General features: G+C 52.8%; 2 protein-coding genes across 2 annotated transcripts in view; both read left to right on the plus strand.

The window, feature by feature from the left end:
• Window positions 1-260: 260 nt before the first annotated feature.
• On the plus strand, window positions 261-1,970 carry MYOD1 (myogenic differentiation 1). Its single transcript, XM_049890592.1, has 3 exons — window positions 261-890; window positions 1,357-1,435; window positions 1,720-1,970. The coding sequence occupies exons 1-3, from the start codon at window positions 261-263 to the stop codon at window positions 1,968-1,970; spliced, it is 960 nt and encodes a 319-aa protein (XP_049746549.1).
• Window positions 1,971-14,504: 12,534 nt separating this feature from the next.
• Window positions 14,505-27,268, plus strand: part of KCNC1 (potassium voltage-gated channel subfamily C member 1) — a 51,952-nt gene continuing 39,188 nt past the window's right edge. The window contains exon 1 of the mRNA XM_049890587.1: window positions 14,505-15,260. Within this exon, the coding sequence (XP_049746544.1) occupies window positions 14,691-15,260 (570 nt within the window). The 5' untranslated portion in view covers window positions 14,505-14,690. The remainder of the gene's footprint in view (window positions 15,261-27,268) is intronic.

The raw sequence follows: 27,268 nt of genomic DNA on the forward strand, positions 1-27,268 counted from the left end.
GCGCTTAGACTACTACTGGATAAATAGCCCCGGGCGCCTGGCTGGAAGCTTGGGGTGGGGGAGCCCCAAGGCGCTGCTGCGGGTTTCCTTGAGGCACGTCAGGTCGGACAGGACAGGGTGGAGTGGAAGACAGTCAGGTGGACGTCCAGACTATCAGCATTTTGCTATCGCGCGACCCGGGCTCCGGAGCCTCGGAAAGTTACAGGCATCCCCTGCTGCTTGGGTTGGGCGAGGCCAGGACTACGCCGCCCCCCGCTGGGATGGAGCTGCTGTCGCCGCCGCTGCGCGACGTGGACTTGACGGGTCCTGATGGCTCTCTCTGCTCTTTTGCCGCAGCCGACGACTTCTATGATGACCCGTGTTTCGACTCCCCAGACCTGCGCTTCTTCGAGGACCTGGACCCGCGCCTCGTGCACGTGGGCGCGCTCCTGAAGCCCGAGGAGCACTCGCACTTCCCTGCGGCCGTGCACCCAACCCCCGGCGCGCGCGAGGACGAGCATGTGCGCGCGCCCAGCGGGCACCACCAGGCGGGCCGCTGCCTACTGTGGGCCTGCAAAGCTTGCAAACGCAAGACCACCAACGCCGACCGCCGCAAGGCGGCCACCATGCGCGAGCGGCGCCGTCTGAGCAAAGTCAACGAGGCCTTCGAGACGCTCAAACGCTGCACGTCGAGCAACCCGAACCAGAGGTTGCCCAAGGTGGAGATCCTGCGCAACGCCATACGCTACATTGAGGGCCTGCAGGCGCTGCTGCGCGACCAGGACGCCGCGCCCCCTGGCGCCGCCGCCGCCTTCTATGCGCCAGGCCCGCTGCCCCCCGGCCGCGGTGGCGAGCACTACAGCGGCGATTCCGATGCGTCCAGCCCGCGCTCCAACTGCTCCGACGGCATGGTAAGGTCCAGACCCGGGACCAGAGGGGAAGTGAGGGCAGCGCTCGGGATATTTGGGACGCGTTTCCGAGGGCGGGAAGATTGGGAAAGGACCCTTCTCAGGAGTGGAGTCCCCGTGTCCTGGTCAGCTGTCACTGGAGCAGCGTAGTGCTTTGGGGGCGCGGGGAAAAGATGCCATCCACTTGGTTGGATGCGCTATTAGAACACTGCTGTGCCAGTGTGAAGATACGCTTTTTCTCCACTTATCTCTACCTTCAGATAGTGGATTTGTGCCCCTAGGTGGCCGTTCGCCCTCAGTTGGCCCGGCATGCTGCAGATTTCCAGTCCTGCTCACCCCCCAACCAGGGCAGATCCGATCCCGGAACTCACGACTGAGACTTGGGAAGTTGGGGTGGGACGGCTATTGGGAGTGGCGCTTGGGCCCGTCGCGGTGCTGCGGGCCTGAGGGTCGCCTTCGCTGTTTGCAGATGGACTACAGCGGCCCCCCGAGCGGCGCCCGGCAGCGGAACTGCTACGACGGCGCCTACTACAGCGAGGCGCCCAGCGGTGCGTATCCCTACTTCGCCCTATACGCTCCTTCTTCCCACGCCCCCCCTTCAAGTTGTCTTGCTTCTATCTGGGAATCCTCCTTCCCTGACTCACAGCGTCCTAGGAAGTGCTGCAGGGAGTGAACTACTAAGCGTTTTGCCCTCCCCTCCCGACCCCCTACTTTTGCTGAATCGGCCCTGGACTCTGGCAGACCCTTAGTTTCCCGCCTGCCCGCAAGCTCTGGGCCCTGGGACGTGGTTCGCGGCTCCACTCTGCACGCTAACCCACCTTTTCCCGTACAGAAGCCAGGCCCGGGAAGAACACGGCGGTGTCGAGCCTCGACTGCCTGTCCAGCATCGTGGAGCGCATCTCCACCGAGAGCCCCGCGGCACCCGCGCTTCTGCTGACTGACGCGCCGCCGGGGTCGCCACCCGGCCAGCCAGAGGCTGCCGCCCCGAGCGAGGGCGACCTCAGCGTCCCCACCCCATCCCCCGACGGCGTCCCGCAGTGCCCCGCGGGTGCACACCCCAACCGGATCTACCAGGTGCTCTGAGGGGGAGGGTGCCGCTGCCCACCCGCCCAAGGGATGGTGCCCCTAGGGTCCCTCCCGCCCAAAAGATTGAGCTTAAGTGCCAACCCCTTTCCCAAACACGCTTGAAAAGCGACCCTTCCCGAGGTGGGAGAGGCGGGAGAACTGAAGTGCGTTTCCGCCCCTCGGCACCCCAGGACAAGGACCCAGTCCGTTTTTTTCCCCAAGCAGCACCCTTTCCTGAGCTCCGCTGCGATGGGGTCAGAGCTGATCCTTGAAGGGTCAGGCCCGTTGTCTCTCTCACCCCAACCCCGTGGCTGGGTGGTACCCTCGCAGATCTAAGCCTTCCCCCGGAACGCCCGGGACCACCCAGGACGTTAATGGGGGACGCCGTGTTTTCTTTCTAGAGCCCTCGCGATGTCCACTCTTTCCCACCGCCCGCGGGATGCGCTCCAGTCCCAAGTGTAACAGGTGTAACCGTAACCTCCCTTTCCCCCTCCTCCCCGGTTCAGGACCACTTTTTGTAATACTTTTGTAATCTATTCCTGTAAATAAGAGTTGCTTTGCCGGAGCAGGAGCCCCTAGGGCTGTATTTATCTCTGAAGCATGGTGTGGGGTGCGACAGGGACTTTGTATGTTTATACTGCAGGCGGGCGGGCCGCGAGCGCTCGCTCAGGTGTTTGAAATAAAGACGCTATTTATACAGCGGTTGCTCTGGCGTTCCCTGGAGATGGGGGCGGGATACTGACCCGGAGGAATATCCGCAAACTGGGCCAGCTGTCCCGCAGCGACCCCTGTAGGCGGCAAACAGATTGCAAGGAAGAAGCCTGCTGCCCCAGACAGGAGGGGCGCTACCTATGTCTCCAATATGTGAGAAGGGTCCTCTGACCTTGACATCACCACACACAGGTCAATGGTTCTTATATCAGCATGCGCATAAGATTTATCTGAGTGGTTTAAAAAAAATACCCATGCCTGACCCCACCCTTAGAGATTCTGATTTAATGTATCCAGGGCAAGGCCAGGTATTGGCGTTTCTCAAAAGCTCCCCCAGGAAATTCTGAAGTGCATACAAAGCTGAGAATCAGGGCCCTTCCACACACAGAGTGGACCTAGATGTCGTGTCCACAAGGACCACTGGAAGGTCATGGTCCTAGGTGCCACTCAAGAGTCCTTGTTTGTACAGAGGGTGTGATCTAGTGCTCACAGCACTAGAACGAACAAGCTAAATGAGAGTGAAGGGGCATTGTAAGTTGTAAGGTACTCACAGGCTCACAGTGATAGGTATAACCACAACCGGATAGCAGAGAAGGCGGGACAGGCACAGGTGACTACTCAGCCAATAGCCCAGCACTTAGAGGCTTCCGGCACTGTTTGAGATCTCATAAGAAGACTGGAGTCCAGAGCCTGTGAGGAGAGGGCACATGTAAGCCAGCATTAGTCACAGGGCTGTTGAAGTACTCTCATCAGGGCACAAAATTTCTGAGAGCAAAGGAGGGAGCCATTTATTTATCCAGGGTACAGGGGAGGGCTTCCTGGAGGAGGTGCCATTTGAACTGTCTTGAGAAACAAGAGTAGACAGCACACTCACAGTGCCCACAGACCCATGCACATCCACAGGGGAGAGACCACACACACACAGAGGCGCCTCTGCCTTCCCCTGGGTCCAAGGTCTGTGGGAGGGATGGCTTGGCAGAGTCCGTCCCCACTCATATACAACACATACTCACACATTCTCCAGCAGAACCCCAGTGCTTCCTACGTCCCACCTCTACAGACCCTCTTTTCTTGAAGACCCTGCAGTCCTATTTCCTAGGGTTCTGCTTGCCAAGTGGGGGACACTCAGGAATGCTGGCAAGATGCAATGCCAGAAGGAAAGGCCTCATCACATGTCTAAAGATCTGTTCAGCCGCCTCTGCTCTCCCCAGCACGGGGTCCCAGAGGAGCTGCCCAGAGCTGCCCTGTTCCTGAGGATCCTCAGCTCGTCTGCTGGCTGCTTCCCTAGATGCCCCCTTGGGATCCTTGTGCTCCTTTGAGATCCCCTGGGGCTCATTTATAAATTTACTCATTCAGTAGATGTAAGGTCCCATGCTAGGTGAAAAGAGAGACCATTGGACACAGTTGCTGCCCTTGGGATGCACCTAGACATTTGGGGGGATCAGACCAGTAAGCAGCTGGTTACATCACAATGAATTAAGGGCTTTAATGGGGTGTGTGTGGCACATAAGACTTATCCGAGTGGCAGATTTATCCACAGCAGCAGAGTGGAAAGGCTCCTAACCAGCCTGGGGGAAGTAGAGATAAGCAGGTAAATCCAGATAAGAGCCTTGAGAGAGTCAGGAAAAGGGGCCAAAGAAAGGTGCTTCAAGCTGAGGAAACAGCACATGCAAAGACCCAAAGGTGAGAGAAAGCAAATTGTGCCTTCATGGAACCAAAATGCTCAGAAGGAAAGGCCAGAGGTGAGATGGGGAACAGGCAGAGCTAGGGCCACAATGGACCTCATGAACTGTTTTAAGAAGTTTGGGCTTTATCCTATGGGCATAGGGAGCCAAAGAGGAATCTAAATGGGGGGAGGATAAAAATAAATCTGTCTTTTAGCTTGAAGAATGGAATCTTCAAGGTTGAAAAATAAATCTTGGCTTGAAGAATGAAATGAGACTTGAGGCAGGAAGACCTACTGGGAGGATACCGGGATTGCTCAGAGGAGATATGACATGGCCTGAACTGGGGTAGTGACTGGGGATGGGAAGGGGCATAGGATTGGAGACAGTTATGCCAAATAATGTGCAGCTGTTACGGGCACAGAGGACAACATCAAGGGCACAGTCCTGGCTCTCACAGAGTTTACAATTTGATGGGGAAATAACCATTAGACAAATAACCAATCAAATAAATGCATCATTATAAACAGTGAGAAGTGCTATAAGGTAAGGTAAAGAGTGCAATGAGAGATGATCACGGGAGATAAGAAGTTAGCTAATCAGGTGAAGAAAGGGGGTAGAGCTTCTTGTGCGGATGGAACCAGCTGCATAGATGGACACGGCCCCAGTATCCTACAGGGAGCCAGTAAGCAATTAGAAAAGTGAGCCTCTTCTCCCCCAGGAACACCGCACTGTACCAGGGTTCATAGCCTGGCAAGCTGAGAGCAAGCTGGACTTCTCCAGGTGCCGTGCAGTGAACAACTTATGTATCTGTCTACAAAGGCCCTACAGGAGAAGAAGAAAGGGAAAAAGAGAAGCCACGGATGGCTTCAGGCCTCTGGTTTACTTCTGAGTGGGCAGCGGTGCCATTACAGAGATGTGTACTTCAGAAGAAGCAGGTATGGGAATAGATTTAGTCCAAGACACTTCTGGTTGCAAGTGACAGAGACCTAATTCAAATTAGCTTAAACCCCCAAAAGGGGTGCATTAGGACATAGGACATATGGAAGTAGAGCTAGAGGCTCCACAGATGTTCTATGAGCTTGGGGAACCAGGCCTGGAACACCTCTTGCTTTTCCGCCCACCCTTCTTGCCTTCTCTTGGCTTCATTCTTTCTTAGTCAGTACTGGTTTTCTCCTGTAACTTGGGGGTTATTTTAGATCTAACTATTAAGCTCCAGTTAGAAAATTCCCAAGGAAGAACTCCAACTGGATCAGCTTAGGTCATGAGCCAGCATTTGAACCCAGGCAAAGATACTTCAGAGCCTGCAGTCTTGGCTGTCTTGCTCCAACACTGGAAATGAGGGAGGTCAAGAGGGAGAGAAGCAACTGGAAATTGGATCACACCACGGAAGATGGGATTTGAGGTTCCTTGCTGACCTATCCTTCACTTAAGTCCCCTCTAGGAAATAAAAGCATCTAGCTGAGTTCAACTCCATTTGCAGTACAGGTTAAACATCCCGTGCTCATGGGGCCATTTTTACCTGGGATGCATCTGAAGAAGCACCAGGGCCATTCTCTTTATAGAGACATACACATTTGTCTTTACATATACATGCTCACACAACAACACATGTGTACCAAGAGCATGCCACCAAAGGCTGAAACACCATGAAGCATCATGACTTTAAGCTTCAGTTCCCCTCCCTTGCATGGACCCCTTCCAAGACTTCGAGAGGAGCCCTAGAAATATGTTCACATGCTCTAGTTTTTGTTTGTTTATTTTGACAAAATAGATTATTTTTACTAAGCAGTTATGACTATTGTCACTTTCTATTCCAACTTTCCCTTGTGTTGAATGGCATTTATTGGCATTTTGGGGACCTACCTAACTAAAGGCATACATTCCATTTGGATTTAGTGGAATACAGTTATTTATAGTCATTTCTGTGTGTAATGAAGTTATTGCTAGCCATACTGGGGTAGGAATGGCTTCCAGGAATATTCCTACTACCCACTGTGCCAACTCACCCAACTTTGTGACATAAAAACCAGGCCCAGAAGTTGTATGGCACCCCAAACTTGAAAAAATGTGGTAGAAAGCAGATTGAAGGTTGTAAATGTATGGAGGATGAAGCGATGTCAGACAGACTAGCTTTGTGTGTGGACAATTCTTCCGATCAGCTCCCTGTAACAGGAGAATTCAGTTCTCAGCAAAGCCTAGTCAAATGGAAACTCTCTCTTCTTAGTCATTAGTGCAGCATATACAACGATAAATTCACCACACTTTTTGCTTTTTTAAATAGGACTTTACATTTTTTAGAGTTTAAATACACATTTGAACTTCAAATTGGAAATGTATTTTGGAAAATTTCAGTAAAAAATATGATAAATTATAGACTTCTGAGTTGGACAAATGAAGCCATTTTCTTTTGTCACCTTTACACTAAAACTGAGAGAAAATTCTGATTAAAAAATAAAGGGAATATAAAACATAAGCAATAATGATATACAATGAAACAAAATTATTCTGACATTGGGAAGCCAATTGTAACCAAAAAGTATTTATAGATCATACCAAAAAGTGGTTTATTACGTTATCAAAAGAGATAAATTTTCAATAGGTTTATTGAAAAGACTCTTGCATTGTTTGATAATCCAATCAATGAAGAAGACTGAATTACACTTTGCTTTTTAACACTTTAAAAAGGTCTTTTATAGCAGATTTGCCTAAGGCAATGTGTCATTTGATTTCTTGACTACTGCTTAATAGCATAATTAAAGACCTCTTTAAAGTATTGAAAAGCAAAGATGTCAATTTGAGGACTAAGGTCGCCTGACCCAAGCCACGGTGTTTTCAATTGCCTCATATGCATGGGAAAGTTGGACAATGAATAAGGAAAACTGAAGAAAAATTGATGCACTTGACTTATAGTGTTGGCAAAGAATATTGACTATACCATGTACTGCCAGAGAAACAAACAAATCTGTCATGGAAGAAGTACAGCCAGAATGCTCCTTAGAAGCAAGGACGGTGAGACTTCGTCTCCCATACTTTGGACATGTTATCAAAAGGGACCAGTCCTTGGAGTAGGATATCATGCTTGGTAAAGTAGAAGGTCAGCGAAAAAGAGGAAGACCTTCCAGGAGAAGGGCTGACACAGTGGCTGCAACAACGGGCTCCACCATAGCAACAATTGTGAGGATGGCACAGGACAGTGTTTCATTCTGTTGTTCGTAAAGTCACTATGAGTCGGGACTGACTTGACAGCACCTCATGATAACAACAACATGTGAGGAAGATGTCCAACTCTGTTCTTTTGCATGTGGATACTCAGTTGTCTCAGCACCATTTGTTGAAAAGATTATTCTTTCCCTATGGAATTATCTTGGCACTCTTGTTAAAAAATGAATTGACCGTAAACATGTAGGCTTATTTCTGAATTCTCAATTCTAGTCCATTGACCTGTATGTCTATCCTTGAGCCAATAGCAATCTTGATTACTGTAGTCTTGTAGTAAGTTTTGAAATGGAAAAATGTGACTTCTCCAACTTTATTCTTCTTTTTCAAGATTATTTTGGGTCCCTTGCCTTTCTCCAATTTCTCTTTAAATAGCCTTTTCCTGGTGGTATTTTCAGTAGTCACTAAACTTGAATGGTACAGTATTGGAGGCATAAATTGTCATGGAAATTTAAGGCAGGTTTTGCTGGTGCACACATACACACAAATAATTAAATGGGGATGAGGATTTTTCATCTTCAGTTGTCTTTGATGTAACTTATATAAAATAAATGTATTTGTTAACTGAACACCATTCTATAATTGCCCTGTGTTTTTTAATTGGCATTCTGAATGCTTCCAAGTAAATATAATTTATTTAAAAGTATTATGTAGGTGTGTCAGGCTAGTCAAATAAAATTATTAAGCTATTTTTTCTGGTTTTTACTTATTTATTTTTGGTATTCTTCAGCTTTTTAAACTTTATATTTGACCTTGATTTCTTTTCTAAGCCTAATATTCTCTTTTGTACCCAACTTTTTTTTACTTCTATTTTCTTAAAGAGTGCTCCCCAAAATGTCCAAGCTTTAGAACCCACAAAACCTGGACCCACCCCTGCACACGGCTGACCATGCTCACTTGCAGGCTGACAAACACACCGGTGCCCACCGGAGAACCCACAAGGCTATCCCTATCAGAGCAGCCTCAGAGGGAGGAAGGCCTTTGGGATAGCCAGGTATCTGTAGCTGCTTCTGGGAGAACTTATTGGCCTCTGCCCAGTCCTGTTGGGGGCATGCTTGGAGAGCCCATGCATCCTCCCTATAGATCTGCACCATGCATCTTTATGCACCCTGCACCATGGTCATCATCACTCCTTACCTCCCCAACCCCAGCCCCACAGCCACAGCCCCCTCCCCACCCCAGCCTCATAGCTAGCAGAGAGACATGCCTTCCCAAAGGCCAAGAAATCTCAGGGAGGGTTGATGCTCTGCCTCCTGTGTCTTGCTGACACCCTGAGGGATGTTGTTGAGGGAAGGCAAGAATCCATGAGGAAGAAGTGGGAAAAGTAAGAGCTGGTCATAGAGGGTTGGGAACCCCAGGAAAGGCAGGAAGGGAAAGGAGAGGAAGTTAATATTTGTGAGGCAATATCTCATTTAATCCTCACAAAATATTATTCCCTTTATAGTTGGAGAAAGGGAGACCCAGAGCAGAAAAATAACTAGTTTATACAGCTAGTAAGCAGCAAATGGGATCTGTAACCAAATATGTCTAAACCAGTGGTTCTCAACCAGAGGGAATTTTACCCTCCAGGGGACATTTGCTCATGTCTGTAGACATTTTCGATGGTCACAACTGGGGGAAGGGTTCTACTGTCATCTAGTGGGTAGAGGTTAGGGATGCTGCTTAAGATTCTACAATGCACAGGTCAGCCTCTCACAGCAAAGAATTTTCCAGGCCAAAATGTTACCAGTACCGAGGTTGAGAAACCCTTGTCAAGACCCCTCATCAGAGTATTCTTAACCTCAGCCCGTTTCCAGACTTCCCGTGGCCTAAGAGATACGGGAGTCCCTGCCCCATGGGTTGCCAAAAGGAACAGCTGTCAGCCCCACCCCAGCCTGGTGCAGCCCACTCCCAGGTTAGGAACCAGGGTCAGGCCTAAGTTATAGATCCCGTGGGCACAGTCACAGATTTCCCACCATGGCACCTTTAGAATCACACCTGCCTGCCCACTAGTGGGGGGAGGTCTAGCCTGGAAACGGGTGTCTGTCTCTCCTACTGCTTACCCCTACAACAGGGCTACCCTGAAAGCCTGCACTGCATGTACCCAACGTCAGTTAGTTTCCAGGTGTGGCCACAAGGTGGCACCCCAACCCACCATGAATGCCAAGGCTGGAGACCTGGAAGAGCAGGATGTGCCAACCTGGACAAAGGCCTGGAGGCTGGACTTGGGCCAGTTCCAGAGCCCAGCAGGACCAGACCTAAGGTCTGGAAGTGCCAGGTGTGAGAACCCAGGCCAAACTTGCTTCAGGGCTGCCTTCATCTTTTTCTAGTCCACTCCCAGCCTGAGCTCATCCTCTAGCCAGTCCCACTGGAGCTCACTGGAGCCCAGCACCCCACTTCCCAGCTTAAACAAGAAGAGTTCCATGGTTGAGGTGTTAGGGATATGTTGTTGCTGTTGTTACTGGGTGCCATCAAGTCAATTCCAACTCATAGTGGCCCCATGTGACAGAGCAGAACTACTCCATAGGGTTTTCTAGGCTGGAGCAGATCGCCACATCTTTCTCCTTTGAAGTGGCTAGGCAGGTTCGAACTGCCAACCTTTCAGACAGCAGCTGAGTGCTTAACCATTGCACCAAGGACATAGGGATTATTATTATTCCCATTCAGTAGACAAAGAAACTAAGACACCAAACCCAAAACCAGACACATTGCAGTCAAGTCGATTCCAACTCATAGCGACCCTGTAAGACAGAGTAGAACTGCCTCATAGTGTTCCCAAGACTGTAAATCTTTATGGAAGCAGACTGTCACATCTTTCTCCCATGGGGCACCTGGTGGGTTCAAACCACTGACCTTCTGGTTAGCAGTTGAGTGCTTAACCACTGCACCGCCACAGAGAGGTTGAATAACTTGCCCAAGGTCACACTTAGTCAATGGCCCAGCTAGGATTTGAACCCAGGCAGCCTGATTCTAGAGTCCATGTTCTTAACTGCTGAACAATGCTGCCCCACCAGCAGGTCACTGCCCACCCCCATCAGCCACTGCTCCCTAGATCCTCTGGCATGGGACCACAAGTCTTGCTCTACAAGAGAGAAGGCCAAGGGGCTATGAATAGGGGGACCTGCTCAAAAGTGGAAAAGGGGTGAGGTCCTCAGCTGGGCTGGGTCTGTAGCTAGTGGCTGTGGGTGAGAAGGTAGGGCTCTGTCAGCAACCCCTCCTCCCACCCCTGTTTCTCTGGGGCTTTTTATTTCTGTGTTGCCCTTTTGGTTTTTTTCTGGGCTTTCTGAAAATGCCAGCCTTCCAGCAGTGTGAAGGGGGAGTGAGAGAAGGGACTTTTATGTCTCTGCTTAGGAGGAGGAGGGGGGACATTCTGTGGAGCCTGGATTGGAGAGTGGCATCAGAGGCCAAAGTGAGAATCCTAAAGTGGGGTAGCATAGGGCAGCTCGGGGACAGCTGCCCTCTCCTGCTGGGTAGACTCCAAGTCTTCTCTTCTTGCCTCTTAGGGAATTATAGGGTGCAATGATACACGTTCATGTTCCCTCTTCCCCTAGCCCTGGCCTACCTCTTTTTCTCCAGGGCCAGGTCTGACCAGAGTCCTTAGTCACCCAGCCTTCCTCCTACTAGGAGCCCTTTGACTCTTTCTGTCTATCCATTTTTCCCCGGTCTTCGCTGGCTTCTCCCAACCACCTGGGTCACACTTCAACCCCCATCCTGACTCACTAGGGGGCAGTAGCCTGGGCAGGATGCAGCACTGCCTGTGACTTCTTGGGCAGACCCCTTCCCCTGACTGTGCCTCACTCAGTGGCTCCAGGCTCCCCCCAGGCATTGGGATTCAGGGATCCCAGCCCCTCTCCGGGACTTTCTCAAATCATCTAGCCATCAGTGAGAAACTACTGTGTGCTGGGCACCATGAAGGGAAGCAAACAAGGAGAAGCCCTGGTAGAGCTGATAGTCCTTTTATGGAAATGAGATGAGCTACAGAGATGGTTGTGGAGCTATACTCTGAGCCCACGTATTCCTGTGGTATAGAGAAGAAGTGGACCCTAGGCCCCCGGGGGCTGTAGAAGTCACAGAAGTCTCTCCGGGAGAGAAGAGAGATTGGGCATCCTGCTGAAAGGAAGGGAAGGTTTGGAGCATCCTCTACCTTGTGTCTTCCCATGCTGTTTTCTCCTGTGGCTGTGTGTGTGTGCCCATCTTTTTTTCGTCCTTTTGGGTTCTCCATTTCTCTGTTTCATCATTCCCTTAGGTCTGGGCAGATCTCTCTGAGAGACTGCGTCCTGCAGATCTGAATTCAGGACAGGCTGGGCTGGTGCAGGACAGGTCTTCTCACAGTTAGGGGGTAAGAGAGACACTCAAAAGCACTCTTATCCCTGCATTACTCTGAGTTAGGGTGGGTTCATTGAAGGGAAAACAGCTCCTTTTTAGAGGAATAATAGAGATCAGTCCTGGAATGGAGAAGGTGACATCCTGGCCCCAGACTCCAGCCCTCACTTTGCCTTGGCCCATCTCTATCCCTATTCTGCTCCCACCTCTGCCTCCTCTGTCTCTCCCCTTGTCCTTCTCTCATCCCTCATCCCTCGACCTGTCTCTTGTCCCTCCCCGTAGCTCTCCAACCCTCCAAGCCTTTCCCCTGCCACACACAAATTTCCCTGGGGCTGGGTTGGGATCTCCCTCGCCAAGCGAGGAGAGTGATGTTTGTGGCACAGCTGTGCCTCCAGGCCCCCAATGGTGTCTGTGGGTCTGTATAGATGGACAGCTGTCTGTACAGTTAGCAAGCACGGACAGGTAAATAAGATCCTTATGTCTTCTTAATTAAACCGCCCTTTGCCCAGGCAGCTTGCGTTCGATTGGGCTGGGCTGGGATCAATAAGCCTCTCTCCCAGCACAACCGCCCCTGGATCTGGGCCTGACCTCCCCAGGCCTGCCAGGGCCCACCTGCCCACTTCCCCAATGGTCTGGGAGCCCCTGGAGGGCAGGGGCTGAATCCGATTCATCTCTTGTGACCCTGTTCCTGGGACAAAGCCTGGATCAAATAAGGAGTAAAACAGTGATTGCCCAACTAGGTAAACTGAGGCAGCAAGCATGTCCCAGGAAGGTTTTAGGGCATCAACACCTCAACTGCAACTCCCACCCCCAGGATCAACTGTGAAGCTGTTGAATCACAGCAGGCAGCTGCTCCCATCCAGCCCCCAAACACAACATCAGCTCAAAGGTGAAGGCGAAGGGGGTCAATGGCCAGGGACACTAGAAGCAGTTGCTCCCTCTGACATCTGAGAGCAGAATGCCGCTTTCATAAAGATCCCTACTTAGGGGTCCAGGTTTGGTGTGGGGGAGGTCAGTGAGCTGTGATCAACGTGGCAGGGTTGTGAGAAGCACTCTGAGAGACTAATGAGTCACTTTGGGAGTTCTGAAGGGCCCTTTGTCAGTAAGGGGTCGAAAGGGGCTAACAGGGGTCCAGGATTACTGGGTTGTTAGTGGAAGGCTTTGAGGTCAAAGTGTGCGGGGTATTCTTTGCGAGTCCATGTAAGAGGATCTATATGGAAGGGCAATGGGAGCTCCAGGTTTGGTGGAAACGGTTGGTATTAGACGGTTTACTAAAGTGGTCAGTATTGGTCCGGGTCAAGGTGTCTCTGATGGCGTTTGGGGGCGTCTCCTCTCACCAGCAGATCAGACAGTCCCTAGTTTGGAAGAAAAGGGACGGGTGCCCTGAGGGTGCCAACGCCCTTCTCACCTCAGTTTGGCCTGGGAGGTACGGGCCCAGACGTCTCTCGGAGCCCCCGCCCATGAATGGCACTCCCTGAGGGCGGAGCGTCGGCGGGTCGCCGGGGAGCGGCAGAAGCAGTGCGGGGCGGGCGCCCCCAGCGCCAGGGCTGTGGGAGGCCCAGCTCCGCGCGGGCCTGGGAATGGGGCGCAGAATCAGGGCTTTTTAGGACCCAGCGCGGCGCCTCCCTTTGGGGGCGAGTGCGACTGCGCGCGCCGTGTGCCCGAGTCCGGAGAGCGGCGGGCTAGACGCGGACCGCGCGCGAGAGAAAGCGAGCAAGCTAGCCGAGCAACAGCCCGGCAGCCAGCAGCGTCGCGGCGGCAGCAGCCGCTCCGCGCCTCGTCTCCCCCGCCTTGCCGGCCTCGCCTCGCCGCACCCCGACCCGCCACCCCCGCCTCTGGGGCCCGACCGCCGCAGCCCCTAGCCTCTGCCGGCAGCGCCAACCGCCTGCCCAAAGCGGGGCGCGGAGCGCGGGGCGCAGAGGCACCGGAGCCAGTGCTTCCCCGCCCCGCAGACCGAACCCAGCTCGGAAAACCCCAGTCCAGGAGCTGTCCCTTCAGCACCGCCGCCGGAGCCCGAGTCCGAGCGCAGCCCAGAGGAGCCCCAGCTCGAGTCGGAGCGCACCTAGCACAGCGCGCAGCGGCCACCACACCGAACGGCGCCCCGGGCGCCCCTGCCCAGGGGGCCCGCCATCTCCTCTGGGAGGCGGGGAGAAGGAGCGCGGAGGGCGGGCGGGCGCGCCCGCCGCCGGGGGGAGCAGGCAGCCAGGCAAGGAGAGAGAGAGGGGGCCGGAGCCCGCCCTGCGCCCGGAGCTGCAGCCCGGCCACGCAGGGAGGAAGGCAGCCGGCATCCATCTCCCCTGCGCCGAGAGCGCGCTGCGGTGACCACCGCACAGCGGAGCGCAGATTCCCCGGCCCCTTCTCTTCCCCTCCCCCTGCCAGGGGCTGGTCTATCTGTCTAGCACCGGGAGCAGCTGACCTTCTCAAAATCTTTGTGTCGATTTCTTCATTTTCCCGCTGAGATGGGGACGGGAGCCCGGCCCCCCCACCCCTCTCCTCCTTCTCCCCCCGGGGCTCGCCGCTGAGCGCCGCCCCCCTCCCTCCTTTCCTCCCTTCCTCCTTTTCTTCCTCTTCCACCTCCGCAGCCGGACCAGCTCCCTCCCACATCTGGCGCCTGGAGACCCTTCGGATCCCGTGCATCCTCCCCTGGACAGGCACCCGACAGAAAACACCCCGAAGGGCTTGGGTTGCTCTCTGGGGTGGCCAGAGTCAAGTTCCTCTGTTCCCCCCGACGGCTGGGGGGAGGGGGGAAGAGGCTGCGCGCCCCCCTCCCCGGTGCCGACTCCCCCTGGCGGCTGCTCCCATGGGTGTCGCTGGGCCGCGCCATGCCTAAGGGGGCGCCGCAATGGGCCAAGGGGACGAAAGCGAGCGCATCGTGATCAACGTGGGCGGCACGCGCCACCAGACGTACCGCTCGACGCTGCGCACGCTGCCCGGCACGCGGCTCGCCTGGCTGGCTGAGCCCGACGCCCACAGCCACTTCGACTATGACCCGCGCGCAGATGAGTTCTTCTTCGACCGCCACCCAGGCGTATTCGCGCACATCTTGAACTACTACCGCACCGGCAAGCTGCACTGCCCGGCCGACGTGTGCGGGCCGCTCTACGAGGAGGAGTTGGCTTTCTGGGGCATCGACGAGACCGACGTGGAGCCTTGCTGCTGGATGACGTACCGCCAGCACCGCGACGCCGAGGAGGCGCTCGACAGCTTCGGCGGCGCGCCCTTGGACAACAGCGCTGACGACGCGGACGCCGACGGCCCCGGAGACTCGGGCGACGGCGAGGACGAGCTGGAGATGACCAAGCGCCTGGCGCTCAGCGACTCCCCGGACGGGCGGACGGGCGGCTTCTGGCGCCGCTGGCAGCCGCGCATCTGGGCGCTCTTCGAGGACCCCTACTCGTCCCGCTATGCGCGAGTAAGTGACAGCCCCTTCAAAGGAGCGAGCTGGGAAAGCAGCGTCCTCTCCCTCCCCGCGGGCAAAGGTGGATTCCAGAACCGGCGTCCAGGGAGTTCAGAAATGAGGTGTGTGTGTGTATGTGTGTCCGCGCGCGCGCGCGCGCACGCGCGTGCAGGTGTGTAAGAGAGAAAGGGTGGCTTTTTTCAAGAGTGACTGTTTTTGTATGTATGTGAGAGCTTGTGTCTGTATTTCTGAATTCAGTATGTATGAGTAAGTCTGAATGGGTGTGTTTGTGTGTATGAGTGGATTGTGCATGTTTATGTTAAGTGTGGTGGTGTGTATTAGGGTGGGTGAAGTATGTAGTGGGAATGAGTGAGCATGTGTGTACGTTGGAGTGTTCATGAACACCTGTGCGTGCATATTTGTGTCTTTGCCCCTGTACATTAGGAAAGTGTGTTAAAGAACTGCCCTCTAGATTGTGGTTGGGGAAGGAAACCGGGAGCCCCCCACGCACACACCCAGGGAAGGGGATTTTCCAGTTGACAGGGCTACTGAAGGGCCTGATGCCTGGCCTGACACAGACAGACCTCCCCTGCCCCGGGGAGCAGCCTCGTGCAGCTCTGAGGAGATGGTCAAAGGGGCATCTTTATGGCTAATTCATAGCTTGATAGCCTTAGTGGCACAATGATTAAATACTGGACTGCTAACTAAAAGGTCGGAGGTTCCAACCCACCAGCAGCTCAGCGGGAGAAAAGACCTGGTGATCTGCTCCCATAAAGATTATGGCCTAGGATACCCTATGGGGTGGTTTTACTCTGTCCTATAGGGTTGCTATGAGTCAGAATCCACTCGATGACACGCAATAGTTGGTGTAGGGCTGGGATGCCAGGTGTGTGTGTGGGGGGGGTGATCCCTCTGGGACCTGCTCCTGGGAACAGAGACTGTCCTCACTCCTTGTCAATAGGGGAGTTGTTGGAAGGGTTCACTGAGCTCAAGCTTTGAGACCTGTGGAGAGGAAGGGAGTGGGCCCTTAGGGGGAACCCGCAAGGAGGTGTGTGTGAGAGGTGGGTGTGTCTTCCTAGGACACTCCCCTTTAGTGACAGTAGCTTGTTACAGGAGAGAAAGAACACCCTGCTGCTGACCTTGGCCCCCAGATGGCCTCTGTGGATCAGTTTTCTCATCTGCAAAATGCAGGAGGGGCTCTGGTGAGCTCTGAGAACCTTTGCTGCTGGACTGCTAGTAGCTGAGCCCAAAGGGAGACACCAGTAGCAGCCCCTACTGTGGGAGAGAAACCCCTGGCCTGCTCTGGGCTCTGTCCTCAGAGGCCTGTGCAGGGACTCCGGCATGAGACCAAGGGGCAGAGTTCAGCCCAGTTGGATTTAAAGCAAAGTCCCTCCCCCATGTGTGAGACCCCCCCCCCACCACCAACCTCCTACCAGGCAAACCGCAGCCTCTGCCTCTCTGGTCCTTACTGTTGCTCATCCCTTCCGTCCTGCCCACTGGAGCCTGAGCAAGAGCCATAAGGGTGAGATGTGGGGCTAGGGAGAGAGTGGAAGTGTCTGCAGAGGACCAGTGGGGGAGGGGACATAGGGGCACTGAGACTCCCACAAGGCAGGGAAAGGCTGTATTGAGGCACAGGCATGATAGATTGGTTACTGGGATAAAACACTCCATATTTTAATATATGAGGGTGGGGCAGTAGATCAGAGTCATACCTTGAATTCTAGAACAGGTGTGTGTGTGAAGGAGTGGGAATAGGGAGAGAGCCAGGCCCCTGGTTTTGCCACTGAGGACCCTGTCCAAGGTCATTCAGGGAGCTAGAGGCCAAGAAGGACTAGAACCCAGGTATCCAGGGACCCATCCTCTTCTGAGCTGTCTACCAGCTCCCTTCCATTCCCCAGAGTGGACTGGGGCTCTCAGAGGCTTCCTCTCTCCTCCCGTTTCCTGACACAGGCCCCCTCAGCCAGAGGATTATGTAACTGGAGGCTGTGGCTGAGCTGTGGGGGGACTGGGAGATTGAACCAGCGCATGTTGGAGGGGGGTAGGCTGGGCAAAGGCTTGGGCTAGAGCAGCTGCCCATTCAGCCTACATTTGACCTTGGGCAGCATCACCCCTACCCCTTGGCCCCCCAGAAGCAAGGATTAGGTCTAACTTCCTCATTGTCCTCTTACCCTCCTGATTCCCTAGCAAAAGCTTGAGTCCCCCACCCCCTTCCCCATCCTTGATCTCAGCTTTAGGGCTCTGTGCCTTGTCAGAGAGGCAGGGGTCATGCAGGACATCTTCCAGCCCCCTCCCTTGTTCATCTCCTCCCACCTGACGTTCCTAGGCTATGGATGGCCTTCACCCAGTATGGACAAATGGACCAGCTAGTTTGGTTTGGGGTTTTGTTGGTGTATATAACCGTACAGAAAAGTCTTGATTCTCTTGAGTGAATGTTCACTGAAGATCTGACTCTGAGGGAAAAGCTGGACAATATAGTGGGGTTATGGAGATGGGTATTAAAAGGCACCCCCAGCCCCAGCCTATCTGTGCCACCTTCTTTCCCAGGTAGCTCTACAGAGAGGTTGTAGTCGCTTCCTATCCCCTTGAGTGACAGATGAGGATGCTGAGGCCCAGAAGGGGAGGGACCTGCCCAAGGGCACACAGGAACTGAGGGCAGAGCTGGGATTAGAACCCAGGCTTCCCGCCGCACTCCTGGCTGGCCTAGCTGCATTGCGCTGCCTCTCTGCAGCTCATCTGCGCAGGGACCAGCCTTCTGCCCGCCCTCCCTCCCACCCTCCATCTTTGCTCTGCCGTTGCTGTCACCTTTGTTTACCCCTCCCCCTCATGGGGCACCAAGCCTCCTCAAATTGGTGGGCCAGGATTTAAATTTTTGTTCTAGATTCTAGACCAGAGTCCTGTATGTGTGTGATCGTATATGTGTGTGAGAAGCTGTATGTATGAGAGAAAAGCTGTGTGTATAAGAGAGTCTGTGTGGGTGTGAGACTCTTCATGTGTGTGAGAGAGAGTCCGTGTGTGAGAATAAAAATATGTGTGAATGAGACTCTGGGTGTGTGTCTGTGTGTGCGTGTGTGTGTGGTGAGACGGTGACTACGTGAGAGATTCTGTGAGTGTGTGAGAGAGTCTCTGTCAGAGAAGTTCGGTGTGAATGTGTGAGAGGCAGATTCTGTGTGTTTAGAGAGGTGGACTTTGTGTGTGAGAATGAGATTGTGTGGGAGAGAGTGCGTATATAAGAAGCTGAGAGAGACTGTATGTGTAAGAGAGATGCTGTCTGTATGTGTGAGAGATTCTGAGAATGTGTGAGAGACTTGAGGTGAGTGTGAGTGTGAGTGTAGTGCTGTGTGTGGGATGTGTGAAAGTGTATATATATGTGAAGGTTTGCATCTGTATGTGTATGGGTGTGCATGTGCACGAGGCCCTGTGTGTGAGGCTGTATGTGTGGGGGGTCACTGTGTGACAGGATGTGTATGTGTGAGGTGTAGACAGAGACTGTGTGTAAGGTTGTGTGTATAAGGCCCTGTGTGTGACTGTTGTGTGTGTGTGACCCTGGGCATGTGTGTCAGTGTTGTGTGTGCTTGTGTGTGAGAGAAACCTTGTGTGCGCCCGGATATGAGCGTGCCTCAGGCCAGCTTCCTGCTTGCTGTCTCTCTGAGACTTAGACAGCTGCCTTAATGAGGGATTTTGCTCCCCATTTCCCATCCTCAGTAGAAATACTGTTCTAGCTCAGGCTAGTTGTTGGTTTGTGGACCAGATGGTGAGATCACCTTTCCCTGAAGAGCTGCCACCTCATCCCCAGCTTTGGTATTGTCCCTGGAAGATAAGGACTACTTGACAGGGGAAGGAGGTCCCACCTGAGCTCTTCGGGGGTGACAGTGATAGCTGGAGCAGCTGGTGCCCTGGCCCCTCTCTCCTATGCTTTTCTGGGCACCCAGTCTAAAGGGTGAGGGTTGGGGAGGTGAGCTGGGATAGGATGAGCCTGACTTTTATTCTGAGGTGGGTGCTGCAGACACATACAAGACAAGGATGATGATGACACTGTGTGGTAAGGGCTGTGAGGGGGCTTCCTGGGGCCATGGGAGTACAGAGTCCTACCAGATTCCGACCTGGAGGGAGGGATGGAAGAACTTCCCCAGAGGAGGCAATGCCGGGGCAAGCTTTGAGGGGCAAATAGAAGTCAACCAGGCAGATGGCAGGGGATGGGCAGTGCAAGCATTAAAAGGCCTGGAGGGGTTAGAATGGAGCAGGGGTGTGTTGGGGCAGCTGTGGGCAGCTCTGGCTTGAAACCTACCCTCCTCCATTTTAGAGGCTGGCTCAGGTCTGAGGCCCTTGACTTTGTATGTGATTTGCATGTCATCACCAGGAACCTCATTCTGTGTCAGGCCAGGGCCAAGGGTGGTCCTTGAGCTTCAGGCCAGAGGGTGTCCCCCATATGTATGTGTGTGTGTGTGCACGCGTGTGCGTGACACTTCTGTCCTCAAGAGTCACTTGCCCTTCCAAATTGCAAGAAATTGCAAATGATCTTCAAGCTGGGGAAGCCCACCTCTGTCTACCCCAATGCTCCCCTCTTTTCTGACCCCATGCCTCTTTCTCTTTGCCTTGTCCCCACCTCTTTGGACCCTGATGCAGCCCTGCCTCCTCCTTAACTCCCTGGGAAGGAAATTCACTTGGTGGCTGCAATGAGGAGTCCAGCCAGCAGTTGGCCTGACTTCTGTTTCTTCCTTTGGTCCCAGCTGACCCAGGGATCTTGGAGCCTTGTCTTGGCATGTAGAGGAAGTGGGGACAGAACTGCCATCAGAGACTTCCTAGGCAGTTGCCCTCTCACCTTCAGAGCCTCCACCATATGAAGGGGAGAAGGAGCTGGGTCCTCAAGTGCTGCCCACCACAGTATGTCCCCTATTCAGTGTTCTCCTTCCCATGGTCTTTTGCCAGGGGTCCTCATGTTTTTGAATGGCACCTCCAACTCCTCTCTCCAACACCCCCCTTCCTGGTAATGAAAATTGGAAACTAAGCGTCTCCTGGTCACAGCCCCTTGGCCTCTTTATTTCTAAAATGAAGTAACCCTCAGAGGATTGATGTAAAGATTTACTGAGGTGATATGTGAAGAGCCCTGAGCCAAAGGGCCTGACATGCAGTAAGTGCTCAGAAAAGCTTGCTTCTGTTATTACTTCTGTTGGTTGTATTATCACTGTATTTTATGACTATCTCTAGACCCTATTCTCATCCCTCTGTCTCCATGTCCACTATCCTGGTCCAAGCCAGCATTTGTTTCCCATTGGTCCACCTCTCCAGCAACCTTCTGATTGCTCTCCTGCCTCTAGTCTGGACCTTCCAGTTCAGTCTCCACTTTGGCAACCACAGGGGTCTTTTCAGCTCACAAATCTGTCAGATCACTGTCTTGCCTGCTTAACACCCTTTAGTGCTTTCCTGCCTGTACCACAGCCTCTCAGACCCTGCCTGCCTCTCCAGCCTCCTCTGGCCTGGCTCTTCCCATCACTCTCTGAGCTCCAGCCACTTGGCCTCCTTTTCAGTGTCTCGAATGTGCTAGGTTCTCCCTACCCCAGGGCCTTTGCCTGTGCTGTACCCTCTGGAGCACTCTTTCCTTCTGGTTTACCCCTCTTCACCTTTCATATCCTGTCTCAAACATCGCTTCTTCATTGTTGCCTTCTAGGACCCCACAGGCCAGGTGAGGGCTCAGAACCATGGTCCCCTCTGTCAAAAAAAGCTTTCGTTTAGAATAAAATGTTCATTAGCTGCCTCGCTTGATTCAGGTTTGTCTCCCTGTCCAGACTGTAAGCGTCGTGTGCTCAACGTAATAGGAGCTGTTATTATGCCAGCTGAGGAAGCTGAGGCCCAGAGAGGAGTGTTTAATCAAGGTCACAGATTAGTTGGGGGGCTGGTTCAGGTCCCGACACCTCAGGGAATATTTGGAGTTTGGTGTACTGGGGACAGTTTTATGCTCCCTGACTCAGAACAGGAGGCCTGGCATCTGCCAGGAGCTCTAGAGAAAATTGACTTGAACCTCCCTAGAAGGAGGTGGGTTGTCTCAGAGGTGGGGAAAGGGCCCTGGTGGGGGCTCCTCCCAGGGCCTGCTGCCTGGGCCCAGGATCTCGGGGCCTCCCATGACAGCTGCATATAGTGTCTCCGGCTATTCTGAGCTGTCCCATGACTGGAGCATTCACCCTGGACCAAAAGGTCAAGGCTTCGAGCCACTGCCTCCTGTCAGCCCTTGGGCCAACCTGGCCACCGCTCTGGCCTGAGCTCCCCTCTCTGGGTGCAATCTCAGAGGAAAAGGGGGGCCTGCAAGGCTCTGGGGACAGTTTGCTGCCCAGTCCTTATTCAGGGGAACCACTTGGGTGGAAGGGACCACGTTTCCTGGTGTGTGGGACTGTTGGAGTGAGACGGATGCCCCCAGGCCACCTCTAGCCACTGCCTTCATCCAGTGGAGGAGAAACAGGCTTAGGGAGAGGAAAATTCTTGCCCAAAACCACACAGGGAATCCGGGAGACTCAAACTCACAGCCCAGCCTTCTCAGCCCAGGGCCTGGCCATTGGTATTTCTTTTGGCTCTCAGTTTTAAAAGAAAACCAAACCCCACCTGGCCATGCTGTTTTCCTCTTACCTTGTTGTCAGATTTGGCTCCAACTCATGCCAACTCCATGTATGACAGAAAAAATGTTGCCTTGTCCTTCACCGCCTTCATGATTGTTGATATGCTCGAGTCCATTGTTGAGGCTACTGTGTATTTTGAGTGTCTTCCAGTCTAGGGGGCTTATCTTCCAGTGCTGTATCAGACAATATGCTGTTGTAATTTATGGGGTTTATACTGTTTAATTTTCAGAAGTAGGTTGCCAGGCCTTTCTTCCTAGTCTGCCTTAGTCTGGAAGCTCCACTGAAATCTGACTGCTATGAGTGACCCTGCTGCTATCTGAAATACTGGTGGCATAGCTCCAGCATCACAGCAACATGCAAGCCACCACAGTATGACAAACTGGTAGATGGGTGGTAGTCCTCTTACCTAGTCGAATTAATTTCCTCCCCTGGGAGTAAGCAGTTAACTTCCCTTCCCGATTCCCTTTCCCCTCCCAGGGCCCAGCATAGCTGGCTGAGACCTCCTCAGGCCAGTCAACCAGACTGGCCCCAAATCCTGTCTTCAGCATCCCTTAAGCAAGGTTTTCCAGAACCTCCTTCCTTCCTTGAGTCAATCATAATAGTTAATATTTAGTAAAGCACTTATTATGTTTCAGACAAGTCTTACAGGCGTGATATACATTTTCTCATTTAATTCTCACAAAACTCCTATGAGACTGAATTATTATCATCATGCCAGTATTGAAAATGAATCTGATAAGGCTCAGAGAGGTTAAGTAACTTCTCCAAAGTCACTTAGCCTGTGAGCATGGGAGCCAGCATTCAGAACTGGGCCTGTCTAACACAGAGCTCTGTCTATAATCACTACTCAGTACTGCCTCCTGTTGGTGTTACAGGGGTGGTGGGCTCTGTGGCTTGCTGTGCCCCAGGCTTGGATTTCCATCTGATCCTGTCTCTCCCTCCATCACATGCCCTTTCCCAACAACCTGCCTGGGGCTCCTTCTCAGCAAGTTCTTGTCCATGGATGGTACCAGGTGAGAATTGGGTCTGGCTGGACTAAGGGAGTGCTCTAGCAGCCCCAAAAAGAGGATTTCCAGAAGGTACCTCAACGGCCCCCCCCATACATATAGGTTCTGGGGCTCCATATGGCCTGGAAGGAAGTGGCAGAGGGTTTGGGGAGATCAGAAATTATTCCTGTTTGAGGTGATGCATGGTAGGAATGCTGGCTCCTCCTCAGCTCGGCATTCGAGGCCTTCTGCTGTGGAGCCTGGCCATGTCTCCTGCTGCTCCCTTCTGCCAGGCTCCTCGCTGGCCTCCTCGTCTTCGGCCTTCATTCCAGCCTCTGGGATTTTACTCATCTGTTCCCTTCACTGCAGCATTTTTTCTACCCTTGGCTGAACGCGACAATCCATTGCTCGGGGTTCAGCTCCCTAAAGTCTAGCCTGACTGCTTCAGTCCACGTTGACCTCCTCCTTTGGTAGTGAGGGGTCTGGGTTGGGCATGGAGTCACCAGGCTCGCATGACTTGGAGCTTGAGGTCAGTGGGTCAGTTCTGGAGGCCTGGAGCTGAGGACTGGCAAACCATCAGGATTAAGGACCAGCCCGGATATGTGGAGAGATGAAGCCACAGGCAAGACCCTGATTGTGGGCATCAGGGAACTGGGCCAGAGCAAGTTCAGGAGCTAGCACACTAAGCCAACTGGGCTACCTTGGGCAAGTCCCATCACCCCTTCAGGCTGCAGTTTCTCCACCTGCAAAATATACAGGTCATTCTAAGTCCCTTTCCAGCTTTCACATTCCAGGAGTCCAAGAATTCTAGGACTTCAGCTTCCCAGAAGAGTCATGGGAACTAAGTCCTTCCCTGTCTCTCCTTCTGCATCCTTGGCCTGCTACGCTCCTCCCCAGAACATGTATGAGCTCTCCTGGCAAGGGTCCTGGCACCAAGGAGATACAGTGCACAGGGGGAGGGGGTCTGAAGAGGTTCCCTTACGTGCATCCAGCCTTGCTCAAACTGTTTTCACTCATTCATTCAAGGCATAGTAATCATATACCTGTCTGGGGCCAGCACTGGTGCTAGGTACCTGTGAGCCTTCATGGGCATGATAGGCCCACCCCGCCCTCTCAGCAGCACACATCTGTGGGCACCAGCTCTTTAAGGTGTGCTTGCTCAGCCCCAGCAGGCAGCACCTGTTGCCTTCGTTTCCAGGCTCTTCTCTTGGCTGTTTGCCCCAGGTCTTTAGAACCAGTTCTTACAGGTTTAGTCATGGCCAACTAAGCGAAACCCAAATGGACCCAAATTTTTTAAATGTGGGTGAACTGGAATGATAACTGGAACAGGAAAAACTATGGATCGAAGCCCAGCTAGAAACTTAATCTCTCTCTTAGAAAACAAGTACAGCGTGCATGTTGCATAGCAACCAAATCTCTTGACCAGTAGGGTTGGAAACAGCGATGCCCAGCTCAAAGATGGCATCCGGCTGACTGTGTCACTTTGAATGTATGTCGCTCTTCACAGTCCTAGCAATAATCCAGTCTCCCGCACTGGGCTCCCAAAAGGGCTCACTGCACCTCTTCCAAGTCTCCCATTCCAGGGTTTCCACCTGTCATTTTTCCTGTTCCGGTTATCATTCAGCTTCACTCAAATTATTAAAATTCAGGTCTGTTCTGATTTTGCTTTGTCGGCCATGACTGAACCAATTTGAACCAGTTTGAAGCCCTGGTTTGCCATCAGGGAGTTGCAGAAAGGCACACTCAGAGGAGAGATGCTGCCCTGGGCTGTAGGAACTGGAGCAGGGGCAGCAGGGCCAATTTGATGGTGTAGGGGCTCTGTACACAGGGGTGCAGTGGACGAGTGTAGGGTTGGATGGGGCCAGGGCCAGGGTAGGGGAGCTAGCGATAGCTGCTATGGCCATAGTAGGGGTTGCTGGAGGACTCCCAACCTTGGCTGACCCTCAGAATCATCTGGGCAGCTTCAAAAATTTCCAGCTCCTGGATTCTGTTCCAGTTCTTGGCCTGGGAAAGGGTCAGGAATCAGGATTTTACTCCACATCCAGGTAATGCTAATGCTCAGTGAGGAGGAATCCCTGCAGTGGGGTCTGGGACATGTCATGAGCTCTTGCTACTCCAGGTGTGATACTCTGACCAGCGGCATCAACATCACCTGAGCACCTGTTAGAAATGAAGAATGTCAGGCCCCACCCCAGATCTCCTTGCACTTTAACAAGATGCTGAGATGATTCATATGCACATTAAAGTCTGAGAAGTGTTGATGTAAGCAGTGGCTCTCATTCCAAGGGAAGCATCCTGACCCAGAGAGGGCTGGATGGGGCTGTGCAGGTTGGCAGAGCTGCACGGGTGATTCTCATCTTCTCTTGTGCCAAGGGGTTGGTGGCAGGGTGATTGGGCCTGGAGGTGGCAACTGCATCCTTCTAGTTGGAAAAACCGTGGACTCATCCTAGACTCCTCTCTTTTTCTCACACATCAGCAAATCCTGTTGGCTATACATCTCATCACCTCCACTGCTGCTTCCCTGATGGAAGCCATCATCTTCTCTCTCCTGGATTACCGCAAAGGCTTCCTAATGTTCCTCCCTGCTTCTGGCCTGCTCCCCCCATCTCTTCACCCCATGGCAGCAAGAGTGGTCCTGTTAAAATGCTAGTAGACCAAGGCACTCCTCTGCTCTGGTGCCTTCGGACTTACTCAGAGGAGAAACCAAAGTCCTTGCAAGGGTCACAGGGTTCCATGTGAGTTCCCCAACAACCTCCCTTATCCTCTGGTGCCTCTCTTTTCCTCACTCACCCTGGCCTCCTTGATTTTCTCCAGCACGCTGCTTGTGCTTCTGCCTCAGGACCTGTACACCTGTAGTTCCCTCAGACACTCACCCCCTCACCTCCTTAGTTCTGCATTTGGATGTCATCCTCTCTGTTCCCTTCCTCCCTTTCTTGCTCTACTGTTGCTCCTTGGCATTTGCCACCATCTCACATACTATACATTTTACTTATTTGCCTCATTTATTGTCTGTTTCCCCCCACTAGAATATAAGCTCCATGAGGGCAGGGATTTTTTTTCTCTTTTATTCATTGTTCTATCCCTGGTACCCAGAACATGGCCTGGCACATAAACCCAACTAGTTGCCATCGAGTTGATTCTGACTCATGGCAAGCGCATGTGTTACAAAGTAGAACTGCTTTATAGGGTTTCCTTGGCTGTAATATTTATAGAAGCAGATTGCCAGGGCTTTCTTCCACACCTCCACTGGGCAGTCTTTGAACCACCAACCTTTAGGTTAGTAGTTGAGCACAAACTGTGCCACCCAGGGACAGCTGGCCTGGCACATAATGGGTGCTAAATAAATATTTGTTGAAAGAGTGGATAAGGAGGCCTGAGTTCAAGTCCTAGGTCAGACACTGACACCATGTCTTTGAGCCTGTTGCTGGTGGACCCCTTCCTCCTTTGCTTTGCCTATGAACATAACCCTTCCATCCCCCAAGCCTAGAGCAGTGATGAACAGGCAGAGGCTGGGGCAGTGCTGGTGTGCTGGAGTGTCCCAACTGGGGGGCCAGACCCCTATCAGGGTAGGCCCTGTCTGCTGGTGCCAGCACTCAGGGCCAGATGAGGTCATTTCACATCCTGGCCCCTCCATCTCTCCACACTCCTCCTTCACACTGAGTCAGCCCAGCCACCACCCACAACCAGAGCTCAGAGTCCAAGAAACTGTTTTCCAAACCAGAATAAGCTCTTACTGTTGTTGCTGGTACTGCCATCAAGTCAGTCCCCTACCCATGTGCAATGAGATGAAACACTGTTTTGAAACGGGCGATTGTGAGCCATACGGTTTTCATTGGCTGGTTTTCAGAAGTAGATCACCAGGCCTTTCTTCCTAGTTCATCCTAGTCTGGAAGTTCCACTGAAACCTGCTCATCATCATAGCAACATGCAAACCTCCACTGACAGACAGATGACTGACTAAACATGAGGTGCCTTGGCTGGGGATCAAATCGACGTCTCCCGCATGGAAGGCAACAGTTCTACCACCGAACCACCACTGCCCTCATTACAAACTCTTATTAAGATGATGAAATTGGGATATTGAGTGGAACTTCTCTTGGGACTGTTTCTTCTGAAGGCCAGCCATGTTCTTTTTCTACCTCTCCCTCCCTCTCCTTCTCTCTTCATCCCCTTTCCTCTCTCATTATCCTTTGCTTTCCTTTCTCAGCTGTGTCTGTGAATTGTAGGCATTGTCTGCTGACTTGCAAAACAGACTCTTCCCCAGGAAGGCCAAGGATGCTTTTTTGTGACAAATGCCAAGCCTTGAGCCTCCGCCACACATTAGAAAGTGCATGAACTTCACCGCTGGCTCTACCTTTCTTGGTACATGACGTTGGAAATATTTCAAAGCCCAGTTGTCTCCTAAGAGCACAGCCTCTGGAGCCAAGCATCC

Source organism: Elephas maximus, chromosome 7 (genome assembly GCF_024166365.1).
Source record: "Elephas maximus indicus isolate mEleMax1 chromosome 7, mEleMax1 primary haplotype, whole genome shotgun sequence".
NCBI classification, from domain to species: Eukaryota; Metazoa; Chordata; class Mammalia; order Proboscidea; family Elephantidae; genus Elephas; species Elephas maximus.